We start from the raw sequence: 15,190 nt of genomic DNA on the forward strand, positions 1-15,190 counted from the left end.
GTTCATTCCACAAATTAAGTCCACACATATGTTAATTACTCATAACATCTAAAAGTACCTTTCGCAATTCATTCCACAAATGATAATCACGATTAACAACTATACTCAACAATCATGTACTGCATAAATTGGATATAGTAGCATGTTTTATTAATCACCAAGAAATCGTTCATACATATATACGGAGTATATATTAAGTCTAACCGAAGTTAGTTTTATAAACATAATTAGTGTGCAATTTCAAACAGAATATATTCAACGGAATATATTAAGCAACTAAATATCACACCTAAATTTAAAAGCAAGAAATCCTTTTTATAATCAATTTCTTAACAGTAACATCAATTATTAATTAAACCAGATATTAAATAATATTGTCATGATACTACGTACTTACGTGGTAAATAAGAAAATTAGCACAAACATGTTACGGAGTATATTAATTTTAACAGCAACAGATTAATCTTTTAACCACATGTTAAAAGGGAATATAACGATTACGGAGTAAATATAAGCAAATTAACACAGTTTCATACACAAGTTCTAAGGGTTTGTAAGGAAACTATGACATGCCTACAAAATTTATAGTTTATATTATTGAGTGTTGATCTTTTGAAGTCTAACATTAGGAGTATGTTTTTGGTTTGTAGGAAATAGGTATATACGAAAATGAAACAATTATACATATTATCATAAACGTAATAATAAGAACAAAAGGATAGAACGATCTAACCGAATTTGAAGGTTGAACCGGGCTTGTGTTTGACACAATTTCCTTAAACAGATTCTGCGTCTGTTCCCAAGGTACACTGGTCCGAAGCAGCGTACAGCCGGACTTGAACACTTGCCTTGATTAGTGACTTGTACTTGCTTAGATAAACCTTGATTATAAGGAGCACTTCTTGCTGATAACGTGTTATAAATTTAGTAGATTATAACTACCTTTAATGGTCTATATACTTATTATCAACTTATACTAATCTTATAAGAATGAAAGAAAGAAGAATAGAGAGAAAGGAATGATATATTGAGAAAATGTGTGTATCATTTACATTCAATTCATGCATATATATATATATAGTACTTAAACATTGGACTTTTGTAGTATATGATTGAAATTAGTAGCCACCATTTGTTGACTTTTAATATCATAACATGAAATTGGCAGCCACTATTTGACTTTCATAACACATAACTTTTATTCATTTTAACGACAACATTATCGTTCAATAAATAAATATCATAATCATAAATAAATATATAAATATAATAATATAATATAATATAAATATAAATATAATATAATATATAATATAAATACAGAAAATAAAGAGGAAGAAAATAAGAAAGAAGTAAAAGAGGGAGAAGTTTCACAGGCAAACACGCACAAGTACGTGTACATGTGTGTGTTTATATATAAATACAAATACAAATGAATCTTCTGTATCTATCTATCTATATATAAGACCTAAAACCCTGTCGATTTAATTCTGCCTCGATCTTCAATAACAATAATTTATTATCTACTGATTGATCATGATGATATAAAGAATTCGAATTCGAATTCGATTCTTCAACCATAAATAATTCCGATTTTTTTTCTATAAATTTAATATTAATATAGATATAGATTTGATTTAAAGCGTTTAATTGCTAATCATATCAGAAATCAAATAATTATGGAAGAAAAAGGTCAACAGGGAAAAGATCGAGTCTCACCTGCTTCAATTTCTGCTTTGCCTTTGCATGTTGGTATGTATTTATTCATCAATTATTTTACTACTTGTTGATTATTACTAATGTACAATTCGGCTGTGTTGATTTGGGGTAACTACTAATCTAATGATTTATTGCAACATTGATGTTGTATTTTCTATGGTGATTAGGTGTTTTTGCGATATTGATTTTATGCGATCGTGAATTTACCTATGTGAATGCGATATTCTGTTAATTGTGTAGGATTTTGGGAATCTAGGGTTTATGTTAAGTGAATTAGGGCTTTTTATGACTTGATGTTGATAGAGACCGGTGGAATTTGGATCTGTATTGAAATTTGTATGGTTTACCTATTTTCAAATTTTTAGGTTAACATTGACTTTGAATTAAGTAGTGATTTGGTCAATGTGAAGGGATTAAAGTAAATATAGTCTAGATTTGTCATCAAGATTTTATTAATTATCAGTTTGTGATGCCCAACGTGCTGATATGCCAACGATAGTTAATACTTTGTATGATATGATTTTGATTTGTGTGTGTGATGGGTCCTGAGTGGTGGAGAACACATTTGATTTATGACTTTATCTGCTTGCATGGTATGAACTTGAAATTAGATTAGCAGAAAAAGGTGCCATTGTTTTCTTTCTTGTACGTATACATATACATATACTCACTATTTGAGTGTGTCAATATGCGATTTGTTGCCCTCTAGTAGATTATATGTGTATATTCTAACGTAATTGAAGTATTAACTCGACCATTGTGACACTTGTAGTAGGTGATGGGCTTGTGCCTGACAACTACATGGATAAGGTACTTGTTTTTTCTATATTTATTTCCTTTTTTGTATATGTTTTTGAATAGCTCAGTTATTGTGTTCCTTTGGTTGTTTATCTGCATTATCAGCCGCTTTCTCCCAAAAACGAAAGGATTGTTTCTCCGAATCCGTCTCCGGATGCAGCCATTGCTGGGTCCTTGAATGCAAGTGGAGTTCAGACCCCTATAAATTCATCAAATATTTTTTCTCCTCCAGAGCAGACCTACTTTTACGGAGGTTAGTTTAGTATAACATAGAACTCTATTAAATTACAAAGGCCTAGGAAAATATTAACTCTTAAATCAAGGTGCATATGTGGCTTTTGTTGTTATGGTGCTATTCCAGTATCTAGAGGTCGCAGCTTTAACCCATATACTTGTGAACGGTTTGATTTAGGTTATGCTGTTTCTTATTGGGTCAAATAATAAAAATAAAAAACGACTAGAATAAAAGCTGTTAAAGGTATTAAAATTGCCTGCGATAAATGCTTAAATTAAAGCATTTTATTCTGTTGTCGGAGTTCGGGTTGTAATTGAAATAAGCTACTTCTCATATTCATATTTTCTAGACACCTTCAGATTATAAAAATTTTTGAACTTTTGGGCAAAACTGTTTGGGTTCAACCTGGTATAAACTCGATTCGATTAGTACTGAAAGGTTAGCTGGTCTGACTTGTTACCCACCTCACTTATTCTTCACTCTACCAGTATAATGTGTCGAGTATGTTCGAGTGACAATGGAGCTGGGCAGTAGGCGTTTGTACTTTCAATAAATGTGGAAAAGAAATTATATTGACTTTCTTTATCTTCCTTAATAATGTGTATAATATGTATAATTCAGCATCAGGTTATGATGATGGCTCTGCCAACTGGGGAGACTATTCAAGCTACGTAAATAATTTGCAAATTGTGCCTCCGGTGAGAATGGTTACTTTTCTGTTTGTATCTTTTCTCTGCTGTATTTATTTATCGGAAACAACAAAATTAATTTTCCTGTGAAGCTCACATTAGTTTCTACATGGTCTAGGGAATGTACAATGATAATTCATCACTATTGTTCCACCCTGCATATGGGTTTGACACCCAGATGGCATATGGCCAGTTTTCTCCAATTGCCAGTCCTATGTCTCCAATAATGATAGACGGGCAGCTGTTTTCACCACATCAAGTTCCGATGTCTCCTAATTACTACTCACAGCCTGTTTCTCCTCAAGTTACATCTGCTTTTCCAACCGATCTTGCAACATCTGCAAACAGTGGCCAAGAGTTTACTGCTGATAACGTTTTTATGGGGCCTGGATCAGGTTATTATTTGCAATATGGTTCTTTCGGTGGAGCCAATCCTGCTGGAAACAATAATAATCTTGGGTTCTATAAATATCCGGCGGAGATCACGTCAGGTGATTCTGTACCAAATAGATCAATGTCCTCAGACACAAGTAGCTTTGCATCTCCACTCACATCAGGAGCCTTATACCCTGCACCCGTTGGAATACTTGGGTCGTATGATCACATCTTTGGCCAGGTTTGTATTATTTAGAGCTAATTGTAGTCCTTTACTTTTCAGTATTACATTCTAGAGAGAAGGGTCTGAAGTAGGAGAAAATATTTTAGTTTTCTTTTATACGGCGGTATTAAGGTCACTGACAGGGGCCATTAGCCACCCACCCAATCATATCCAGGAAGTCACAAGTCACATGCTATGCTCAATTCCTACACCCGTTAGAAGGAAACCTTGCACCCAAGGAAAACCCCGAGAGAACCTTATTAGATATGGGCAGAACCCACCATTTGCAAGAACCCCCAGATGACTCCATAACCAATCGCAAAGCAAATTGCATTAGGAAAATTCCAAATTGAGGCTCGAACTCGAGACCTCATGGACACCCAAGAAAGGGCGGTACGGATATGGTTGAGAAAATATTTTAGTTACTGTTGGCTTGAGATATCTTGATGAACTTCTGTTGAGCATTGATATTTGGTTTTTTCTTTTTCTTTTTCAAGTTAAATAAATAATTCAATGCTCCGACTGAATTTCAAAGTTTTGATGTCTGAAATTGACCATAAATGGGCTGTGCCGGGTTTATCTGCAAACACTTAATATTTATTATGTAGTATTTTGTATAAATGATTAATGCGATATTATGATTACACAAGTATGACAGTAATAATTGAGGTCCCTCAAATCAAAATGATTTAGGAGGGTGTGTTATCTAAAAGTAGACTTGGGCTAACTTTGAAAATGCTACTTGGTTTGATTTGACACACTTGTGATGAAACCAACCTCAATTATATGTTAATATACAAGCGAGAAGTTTAGGCTGTTGTACATTTGCTGACTCCTTATACATCTCGTGCTCTCGTTTCCAGATTCCACAGCAACAGACAGCATATGGTTATGGGTCAGTATCTGGTTCCTCCACAAGACGCTACCCTCAAAGTGGATCTTTTCGAGGGTATAATAGCTACGGCAGTAATTCTGTTTTTCATGGGGAAGCTAGTCACCTGAATCGTTTTGTGCCCGACAAAGCGGGAAAACTCAGGGACAATGCCATTAGCATGATTAGTGAACCACATGGTACTACCAGTGATCGTAACAGAGGACCAAGGGCATTAAAGCCAAAGGGAAATGGTGTTGCTGGAGATGGTAATGACCTTGCTTCTAGGCTTGATATTGAACTTTACAATCGACCTGATTTTGTTACAACCTATGACAACGCGAAATTCTTTGTAATTAAGTCTTTTAGTGAAGACAACGTCCATAAAAGTATTAAGTACAGTGTTTGGGCCAGTACCCCATTGGGTAACAGAAAATTAGATGCTGCTTATCAAGAATCAAAGGAAGCCAACACCGACTGTCCAATCTTTCTATTCTTTTCTGTAAGTTACTTCCACAACTTAAACAAAAATAACGCTATGTATTCGTTACACCTGTCTAATAGCTGGTTAATAAAAAACCCGTAAGATTTATCTATGTATTTTTGTAGTCTGGTGATAAGAGTTTTATTTGATTAAAATTTACAGGTTAATGCCAGTGGACAGTTTTGTGGCGTGGCTGAAATGGTTGGACCGGTGGATTTTGTGAATGATGCTGAATATTGGCAGCAGGATAGGTGGAGTGGTCAATTTAAAGTCAAATGGCACATCATCAAGGATGTCCCCAACAGTCGATTTCGGCATATTCTTCTTGAAAATAATGACAACAAGCCTGTCACTCATAGCAGAGATTCACAAGAGGTATGCATATACATTAGCTTTTTAGGTCTATATTTTGAGGTGGCAATTTTACCTGTCTTATTAATAATGGAAGTGGATTTCAAATGTGGTCAAATAAATGGGTCGAAAGTGGTGAAATGAGCAACCTGTAACATTGTCACCCCTTCGTATTATGTTCATTTCTCCCATATGTTATAATTTTTTTTTTTTTTTAATTTTGTATGATGAGGTAACTTTTTGTTTGCAGGTGAAACTAGAAGTGGGTAATGCAATGTTGAAAATCTTTAAAGATCATGATGCAGATACATCTATTATAGATGATTTTATATATTATGATGAGCGAGAGAAGGATTTACAGGAAAAGAGATCCAAGGAGCGAGAATTAACAAAAAGCACTTCGGCTGCTGTGAATGATACTACTACAATAACTCAACTTGCTGATAAAGTTGCAGAGTCCCTTCATGTGGATGAGCATAGGGAAGTACAGTAAAGTTTTAGTACCAAAATCGAATATGTGAAGCCTTCTGCATATTGTTTGCGTAGACATTAACCCCTGGATATTGTTGCCTTGAAGTTACATGTAATCTTTTGGTGTATGGGGGTCGCAACTGACATCAGTTTCTGAGGTGGTTTGCAGACTTTTAGGCCGCATAAAACCGCTCATTTTAGTAAAAAAAAAAATTATTGGTTATTTTCAGTATTCCAGAAAAGGTCCTAGTATGGGAGTTAACTGTTTGACTTTGTGCAACCTCCTTGTTTCTTCACCCCTTCTTGTTTCTAAAGGTAGGTGGTGACAGTTGAGGCTGTACGTGAAGCTGTTTATCATAGTTTTTGTTTGTTTGTTGCAGGGTGGTTATTAATTTGCTCCCCAAAGCAAGTGTACAATTCTCAGATAAAGGAATGAATGAAAATATGCTATGATAGTTTCTTTTCTCAATTTAAATCTTTTGCCTTTGCTGATTTCTGCTATTAATAAGCTTTTAGGTGTACGGGTTTATATTTCAGAAATTGCAACTTGAAGTTGGAATTAAAATCAGTGATTTCACAAACTTTGCTTCTGAAAAGTTGATCAATTTCATACTCGTGAAAACCAACTAAACCTGATTATCCTTGAGTAATACTACATATGAAAATATCGAAGCCAAGTGTTTTTTCAAAACTGATGATTTCGCATCAATTTCAACATTTTTGTTTTTATACATGGAAATCGTTGACCATGTGTGAAGGAGATCAATTAATATGCAAATTATTAGGGCAATGTTAGAAGATGACAGTATACAACAACGATACCCAATGCTCAGAGAACCGGGCAATCACAGTGTTCCTTGGTTCTTGGCTTATTTGATGATAGGAATGATCTAATTATCTAATTGCACATGTTTAACTTTAATACGATTTGAGTTCTCAGTTTATCACTTACAAAACTAAGATGTGTTCAAGAAGTCACCATCTCACTCTTATCAAGTTGTACAAATCAATATACGTCCCAGCCGTTCTATTCCAGCTGTTGTCAATTTGCATGACTTTTTCTACGAGATTCGCCCACTCGATTGGTTCTGGATTGAAAGCGAAATTTTGAGAAAATTAAATAAAAATTGGATTACTTTGCATGCTCTTTATGTTGAAGCAACAAATGATAAAAGCCGAATAGTACTAGCAATTATAACTTACTTTCCTGGTAGTACGAGAATGCACGATCAAGAGCCAAACTAAGGGAACCTTCATCAATTCCTTCAAAGACGAACCTTGAATAGAGAAGGAACCGAAAATATCTTAGTGTGAATTAGATAGCTAATGGTGTAAATGGTTTTTGTCGTTTGTAATGTTAGCTATATAAAGGGCTAAATCTCCTACAAGGTAAAAAAATATATATATTTTAAGATAAGGAAGACATAAAGAATCAAAATGATTACCCGTTTGCTATCTCAGGTTGTGAATGATCATCCATATCAAAAACAGTGTCGGCAAGACCACCAGTCTTTCTTACTATTGGTATCTGTATTAATTAATGATATTAACGGTTAATATAAGTTCCCCTTCTGTAAATTTAGTAGCTTGGAATATATATAACCTGTTTGAGATTAGAATTCCAACACAGCAAATCAAGGTAAATGGTCCAAATAATACATAGAACAATTACAATAAAAGACACCCTATCATCATAGAACATAATCACGTACCGATCCGTAACGCATTCCTATCATCTGTGCAAGTCCACAAGGCTCATATACAGAAGGAACCAACACCATGTCAGCAGCGGCATACAACATGTGAGACAACTCCTCACTGCAAATTGCATACATTTATGTTGATAAATGATCGCATTCGCGGGATTGGGTATTGTTGTTGTTGTTGTTGTTGTTGTTGTTATGTTGATAAATGACTACAAGAACCCTAATTGTTATATACAGGTTAAAAGTGGGATATTTTTTTTCACATATTCACAATTTCAATGTTTCATCTGTTTATGAAAATGTCAGTTGGCATCTGTAGCTACTTAATATTGCAATCACACATGTATAATTTTTCACCAAAACATATCCTAATTATCATCAACAAAATGTAACGTGGTGTGTGTTTAAAGGGTTACCCAAAAAATATGGTCATGTAATGAGAAAAAAGTCTATGTATCTATTCCCGATATATAAGTGACACATTACCTGTACATCAAGAGGATGCGGACTGCAGAACCTTTGTTATGCTACAAAAAGAGAATGAAGCGATCGTCAGCTTTTAATCATCAAGGAAAGATCAGGCCAAGTAAAAAAGAATAAGAAACAGTTTCTACTATTCACAAGTAATCAATCGATTCCATTCCAATTAACAATCCTTTATCCTTTATTATCAAAATTATAACAAGATAAAAATATTTTTTCTTACCGAATCTGCTAGAGCTTCAAATTCCTTTTGAACCCTACCATCCAGAGCTTTTCCCAGCACAATCATTTGTCCACCCTATAAGATAAGGAAAACAGAGCCGGCTTCAGATTCTTAAACAACTTTATTACAAACAGCGTGACTTTATATAATAAGTTGACAATAAATTTTTGGTATGATAATAGCAGATAAGAGTACAAGGTAACATGTGATATGGACTTACATGTTCTTTAACATGACTGATCGCATGTCTGATTAGATGAAGCCCTTTCTGAGCAACTAATCTAGAAATGCAAACAACTAAAGGTACCCTATTAGATAAGTGGTTACTAGATACACTGCCTTCTATAGCCAAACCGAGCCCCCGTTGAAGATACTGCTTGCATATTTCCTTTCCAGCAGTGTTCTGAGCTGATAAATAATGTTAAAAATTACAACAAATTGATCTAACAATATGATACTGTTATCTTCAAGCATAACTAAATGGAAGATATGTTAGAGGTAAAGTGCATCTGTTATACAATGTTTTTTATTTGGTAATGACATGGCATAAGGAAGACAAAATAAAATCATGATAAACTTTTACCATTATAGTTGGCAGGCAAGAAAACATCAGAATCAGGGTTCCACATTACCGTATCAATTCCATTTAGAATACCATAGTACCTGCAGAATATGTTAATTGCACAGTTAGATAATTGATATCATCCAAAACATATACATTTTAGGTTGCGATAATCCTCTCATGTAAACTGTTTGAATCGCAAATGCCATGTTATTGGCACTCAATTATTTTGCATTTGCTATTCTGGTCTAAGGTCTGGACCCGAAACCATTAGAGCAGAAAATGCACCCTGCGATATTGTCACAGGTGCGAAACCCCTGCGTTGACCCCTCAAAAAGTGGCGGACAATTTTTAATATTCTAAGTTTAAACAGCTGGTCGCACCTTGCAAACAGTTTGGTCGCATTCTGATGCATAACATGTTGCAGTCTGTGACATGTATATCGAAGCCTACGACATGCACCAGATCCAAACTTTATAAAACCCAATACTTTAGGGTTTTAACCATCTTTTACATACCAATGTAACTGTAGAGCTAATAAGGTGAACTTAAAGGGGGCTTTTGGGGCAACTTAACCCGACCCACCCATTTTGCCACATCTAACAAGTAGCTTTAAAGATAATGCCTTTAGGAATTGGTTTGGGGGTATTTTTCTATCGCTAATGGGAACTACGATGGGGTCCACTGTTCAAATCTCTCTATATGAGTCACTCATAAAAAGCTTATTACAATGAAAGAAGGAAGAAAAAGCAGAAATTATAAGTTAATCCAAATATAAAGTGGTAATAGCGTACAACACCTGTAAGAACTTACTTGTCCCGATGTGTTATCAAAGCACTTGCAAGCCATCCAGAACAAAGTGTTTCTTTAAGGTAAGTTGGAGAGACTGTACTGAAAAAGAAAACAAGTCACTTGTAACGATGGACTCATAGGCTATATCAGTACGTTTGTGCAAAGCATAACAGTTGAAATGCTATTATCACTTAGTTGGAATCGTTTAGAACAAAGTTCTTCAGGTCTTGTTAGAAGATTCCATTGTAATAGCATTTAAGAGAATATACTACCAAGGAATATCAAGAAATGAAAAACTTAGACTAAAGGGGCATAAATGAAGAATAACTAAAGTTAATTGAGAAATGCTATAAGCCTATAATTCAAATACCCTTACTAGGATAGAAATATAGATCTGCTATCTGCTATTATTATTATAAGAAAACTGAAGGGCATGTAGAAGTCTACGAACTACTTACACGACTGAATTGCTGTATACAATGCCTCCTTTTAATAAACTCAGCCTCTCAGGATTGTGCCCAATGGTTCGATCATCAATCGCCTGTTAATTGGAATATACAGAAAAAAAAAAAGAAAAAAAAAAAAGAAAAAAAAAAAGAATTAACTTTTCTCTATCGGAATTCAAACAACAAGGTAACACAAAAAAAGGTGGGTGCTCAAGAAGCATATATAGAAGCCATAAACATGTTGATATATGTTAACAGGGTGGACAGATTACATCACACTACTGAAAACGTTAGATACATTAAAGGTATTAACTCTGTCAAGCATTCATGGTTCTTATATCATCTGTAAATACCTGTAAGCAAGAACTAGAAGAAAGCTTTTATGTACAAACAAGTGATGCGTACCTTGTCGATAGTTGCATATAAAGATCCATCAAGACCACACTTTTGAAGTTGTTCTTGTCTGCCAAAGCAACCAAGGTAGGTTATTTATGATATGATTAAGATCTTCACATAATCAACAAATGTTACATAAACACCAACGCATGTACAAAACTAAAGAGAAAATTAATATCATACGTTTCTGCTATTAAAACAGTTTAACATAAAAACGAGAGAGAGAGAGAGAGAGAGAGAGAGAGAGAGAGAGAGAGAGAGAGAGAGAGAGAGAGAGAGAGAGAGAGAGAGAGAGAGAGAGAGAGATTTAGGATACCTGCATTCCCCATAATGCTCCATGTTGTGGATCGTCAATACTATTCTTGGTTTCTATGAAGTACGAATTCTAATGTTATTAAATAAATAAATAAATTCTCTTAAGAACCTTTCGAGGTCTGAAAGAAAGTAATACTAGATGGTAGCCTCGTGCAGTCATGCTAATGTCATACCTGAAGTGAAAGATGATGATACATGTCCCAGTAGAGAAGTGGCAGTGCCCCTGTCTGCCATTCATGGACATGTATGATATCAGGTTGTGTTCCAGTTACCTGCATTTAAACAATGGCTTCTTCAAATACTAGTATAAAGTCTCTTTACTATGGATAACTATAAAAACTTGTGCTTATACTACTTTCATATTTCCTTGAGCTAACTTGTACTAGCAGTGTAAATTGGGGTGTATAATACATCTAAAAAAGTAATCTCCTACGCAATTGATGAAGGTTATATATATTTTAAAGTCTTAAAAAGGAATTTGAGTGTATGCATTTCCTTGTTTTCATTCTAGAGTTTAAAATCTGTCTGATTGATCCATAACTGTTACCACAATGGCCCATAACAACAGCTGCTTATTTTAGATGAATTGATTTCGTTTTCAAGCATCAAAACTTGAAAAGTGTGTATGTTAGATAAAATGCTAGGTAAATTAACTAAACAAGTTAGCTGAACGTAACACACAGACCTGCATCCATTCAAGGCAAGCACGGCTGAAAAATAAATAAGCCTCCAACTCATTGTATGAACCTCCATATACATCTTCTCCTTTAAAAAACTGGTTCATTGGTTCAACAAGTATAACCGGAATGTCTGAAACTATTCCGCTATATGCATTAGTTTTGATCCAGTTCCCATCATAATATGAATCATAAGTGGACATTAGTGATAATTCTTGGATGTTTTCCTTCCGGATACACTCATAGAAAGGAAGCATGATATCCACTTTATGTCCACGTAATAAACATGCACGAGCTAGGCCTGTTACCACATCACCAAGACCACCAACTTTTGCTATTGGCGCCATTTCAGCAGTCACATGAATCACATGCAAAAGATCAGAATCTTTCTCGATGTCAACGGTAACCTCTCTATTAGCATCCCGATTCTGGAAATTTCTCTTCCAAAAAGGGATTTCATCACTTGGAGAAGGCCATTCGACATTTTTTGATCTCAAACCACTTAACGATTCTGGCTTGTCATCACTCACAGCACCTACCTAACATATTGATTGAGAGGATTTGGTCAATTAGGAAACATTGTTAAGTAAGAAAGTATAGGCCAAGATTATATGGTTCAGAAAATGGCATGTCTCTAATACTGCACATAGGTTACAGACTGTAACGAGTTACTGATCATGAGTATAAAAATCATTATGTAGTCAAAGTGAGACTCTTAGGTATTCAAGGTGAGCAGATGAAAATCAATCATTCATTTGCAGTAACAGTGTATGCATGTTTCATACATAACAAATGACTTGTTTAGGCTATAGCAGTAATACATGCACTTCATATTTAGTGCAACTTTACACAGCCTTAAGCAGTAGAATAGTTTAATATGCACTTCACGACAAATTATTAAATTAATTAGACTTGAAAAAAATCCATATTATACTAATTATTCACTGATCAGCTCTCATATTTCTTCGAACTTCAATTAATAACTCAATTAACCAGTAAGAATCATTACGAAGCGTAACAGAGTAATCAATAAATAACAATTGAAATAGTAATTTATACCTGATCCGAATGAACTGCTTGAACTCTGAAATTGATTGAAGATCGATTCCCGTATCTAATCGTTTTCCTCTTGTGTGAGATACCTAAAAGTAAACAATTAACGGTAGCACACAATACATCCATTGTTGATATAAAATTTTATTTTTATAAAAATAATAATAATCTATATCTCCTTCTTCTCACAATGAAATCGAATTAATCATGAATTCTGTAACACGAAATGAATATACACAGTGGAGATTACGTCATTGAATGAGATTGAAATAACGTAATTGTTGCAAGACAACGCTTTCAGGGATTTTGGTAACCTTCACTCGAGATTCGAGCATTATTCCTTCTTCAAGTTCCAGACACATATTCCGATATCATGTAAATATCTAAACATGTGACACGATACAATTCTATGCATTGAAAGTTGTACGGAGTACAAGTGTTTTGATTTAGGATTTTGTAATTTTTATTCTATTCTGAATTTTGATACCCGAAGATATCTCCGTTTGTTAAGAAGAACCAGTTAAAAGACCCGCGACTTCGCGGGTTAAATTAAAAATAAACGGTTGAATGAGAATTCAATCTATGGGCGATTATGAAATGATCGATTCATATAGTAATTGAAAAGTTAAATGATGGGCCGATAATAAACCTTATAATAATAATATAATCAATAAATAACATTTGATTTCCATACATTTTTATTCAAGTTCTTGAAACTGAAAAAACAGATACAAAAACTATTATATAGGTATTGCTTGCCATTAGTGATTAAATAAAATTAATCTTTTTTGGTAGTTGTGAAGTGCGATACATGTCAAAGCTCTTTGCCTTATAGTGACTATAGACTGTAATTTTGCAAGGGTTGAAATACGTAATTCATCGGCATGCAAAAGAAGATTAATTTAATTAAATTCACAACAATAGTGCAACACCAAGTATTATTAAACCTAATGAAATTTTAATGTATATTTGTAAAATAACATGATCACGAAAGCTACTAACAACGGATATTTTCCTTAGATTTTCAAACATTTGATTTAAGAAATTGTTCATTGCTGAAAAGTCTCCTTTATCAACAAAGTATTTCCTCGAAAAAGAATAAGCTATATTACCTTCTAAATTTTGAACGTTAGTTGTAATTTTCATTTCTTCTTGCAGGGTCGTATATTTCAACGATTCCATCTTTTCAATCTGTTCTTCACTTAGCTCCACGTGGTTAGTAATTAACTACATGTTAAAATGTTTAAATAGTTTAATATGTATTTATTATTTTTAGACTTGGTACTTGTTTGGTGTAAAGAGTATTTACATTATTCGTATAAGTAAATATACATAATGTATATAATATATATATATATGTGTGTGTGTGTGTGTGTGTGTGTGTGTGTGTTATAATTATTTTATTAATTACTCATCTTTATTATATTTGAGGGCCGTAATCCACCTAACCAAGCAAGAGATTGTTCTACATGAGACATCTAATCTGAAAAAGAGTATTTACATTATTCGTATAAGTAAATATACATAATGTATATAATATACATATATACATTATTCGTATAATGTATATGTGTAAAGAGTATTTACATTATTCGTATAAGTAAATATACATAATGTATATAATATATATATGTGTGTGTGTGTGTGTGTGTGTGTTATAATTATTTTATTAATTACTCATCTTTATTATATTTGAGGGCCGTAATCCACCTAACCAAGCAAGAGATTGTTCTACATGAGACATCTAATCTGAAAAAGATGCTGAATACATTGATTCTTGCTGCATTTAGATTCGTTAATTGAATATAATGTTCCAATATTTGTTTGTTTGTCGGATCATTATGTTTATCAGTAGAATGCATCATCATCGTTTTTTGAAGACTTAATGCCAGTTGATCATGGTCTTAATAACAGACATTGTATGTTGCTCCAAAATTAATAAGATCTGTATAGGTGCAAAAATTGATAACAATTACATATAACTTATTTTACTTATTTCTTTAAAAATTACCAGGGTTAACGTGATGAATATTCAACACCTGCAATATAAATTTATAGATTAAAATTTTTGTGACATAAATAAGAATTAATGACATTTGTAGATGGAATAATAATCTTACAATATGTAAATATAATAAAATAAGTAATTAACAAACCTTTTCAGCGGATGTATGTTGTTGTTAAAGCTCGTCATTTAGTTGTTGAATTGTATTTTGCAAATTATTTATGCATTCCTAAAAGTGATTAGTAATAAAAATTCTGTTTTTGAATTAATGGTTAGATGAGGCTTGTTAGTTTTAATCTAATGGATAGGATTTGAT

The 15,190-nt window shown here is 33.5% G+C and overlaps 2 protein-coding genes across 5 annotated transcripts; one reads left to right on the top strand and one right to left on the bottom strand.

Annotated features, from left to right (window-relative positions):
- Positions 1 to 1,360: 1,360 nt before the first annotated feature.
- Positions 1,361 to 6,595, top strand: LOC139904060 (YTH domain-containing protein ECT2-like). Of its 2 annotated transcripts, XM_071885993.1 has the most exons (9): positions 1,361 to 1,390; positions 1,667 to 1,752; positions 2,492 to 2,529; positions 2,623 to 2,770; positions 3,374 to 3,450; positions 3,560 to 4,057; positions 4,903 to 5,412; positions 5,557 to 5,769; positions 5,996 to 6,595. In XM_071885993.1, the coding sequence occupies exons 2-9, from the start codon at positions 1,680 to 1,682 to the stop codon at positions 6,236 to 6,238; spliced, it is 1,800 nt and encodes a 599-aa protein (XP_071742094.1). In that variant the 5' UTR covers positions 1,361 to 1,390; positions 1,667 to 1,679; the 3' UTR covers positions 6,239 to 6,595. The 2 variants fall into 2 exon arrangements, with proteins under 2 accessions (XP_071742094.1, XP_071742095.1); XM_071885994.1 differs by lacking the exon at positions 1,361 to 1,390 and having other exon boundaries at positions 1,445 to 1,752; positions 2,495 to 2,529.
- A 341-nt stretch (positions 6,596 to 6,936) lies between these two features.
- Positions 6,937 to 13,300, bottom strand: LOC139904061 (uncharacterized). Of its 3 annotated transcripts, none has more exons than XM_071885996.1 (15): positions 12,876 to 13,298; positions 11,825 to 12,355; positions 11,313 to 11,411; positions 11,141 to 11,193; positions 10,834 to 10,891; positions 10,441 to 10,523; positions 10,004 to 10,081; positions 9,261 to 9,291; positions 8,849 to 9,031; positions 8,629 to 8,703; positions 8,409 to 8,449; positions 7,929 to 8,034; positions 7,662 to 7,744; positions 7,420 to 7,493; positions 6,937 to 7,304 (listed from the first exon to the last, which is right to left on the bottom strand). In XM_071885996.1, the coding sequence occupies exons 1-15, from the start codon at positions 12,996 to 12,998 to the stop codon at positions 7,192 to 7,194; spliced, it is 1,731 nt and encodes a 576-aa protein (XP_071742097.1). In that variant the 5' UTR covers positions 12,999 to 13,298; the 3' UTR covers positions 6,937 to 7,191. The 3 variants fall into 3 exon arrangements, 2 of the variants coding, with proteins under 2 accessions (XP_071742097.1, XP_071742096.1); XM_071885995.1 differs by having other exon boundaries at positions 6,938 to 7,304; positions 8,849 to 9,036; positions 9,212 to 9,291; positions 12,876 to 13,297; XR_011778640.1 differs by lacking the exon at positions 6,937 to 7,304 and having other exon boundaries at positions 7,443 to 7,493; positions 7,820 to 8,034; positions 8,849 to 9,036; positions 9,212 to 9,291; positions 12,876 to 13,300.
- Between the last annotated feature and the right edge of the window lie 1,890 nt (positions 13,301 to 15,190).

The sequence above is a fragment of the Rutidosis leptorrhynchoides genome, chromosome 4 (genome assembly GCF_046630445.1).
Source record: "Rutidosis leptorrhynchoides isolate AG116_Rl617_1_P2 chromosome 4, CSIRO_AGI_Rlap_v1, whole genome shotgun sequence".
Lineage (NCBI taxonomy): Eukaryota > Viridiplantae > Streptophyta > Magnoliopsida > Asterales > Asteraceae > Rutidosis > Rutidosis leptorrhynchoides.

Coding starts and splice junctions, on each gene's coding strand:
- LOC139904061 (XM_071885995.1), bottom strand. CDS start 12,998: ATGGATGTATTGTGTGCTACCGTTAATTGTTTACTTTTAGGTATCTCA. Junction 10,082..10,440: donor GTATACAGCAATTCAGTCGT/GTAAGTAGTTCG, acceptor TTTCTTTTTCAG/TACAGTCTCTCCAACTTACC. Junction 9,292..10,003: donor TTGATAACACATCGGGACAA/GTAAGTTCTTAC, acceptor CATATTCTGCAG/GTACTATGGTATTCTAAATG.
- LOC139904060 (XM_071885993.1), top strand. CDS start 1,680: ATGGAAGAAAAAGGTCAACAGGGAAAAGATCGAGTCTCACCTGCTTCA. Junction 5,413..5,556: donor CAATCTTTCTATTCTTTTCT/GTAAGTTACTTC, acceptor TAAAATTTACAG/GTTAATGCCAGTGGACAGTT. Junction 5,770..5,995: donor ATAGCAGAGATTCACAAGAG/GTATGCATATAC, acceptor TTTTGTTTGCAG/GTGAAACTAGAAGTGGGTAA.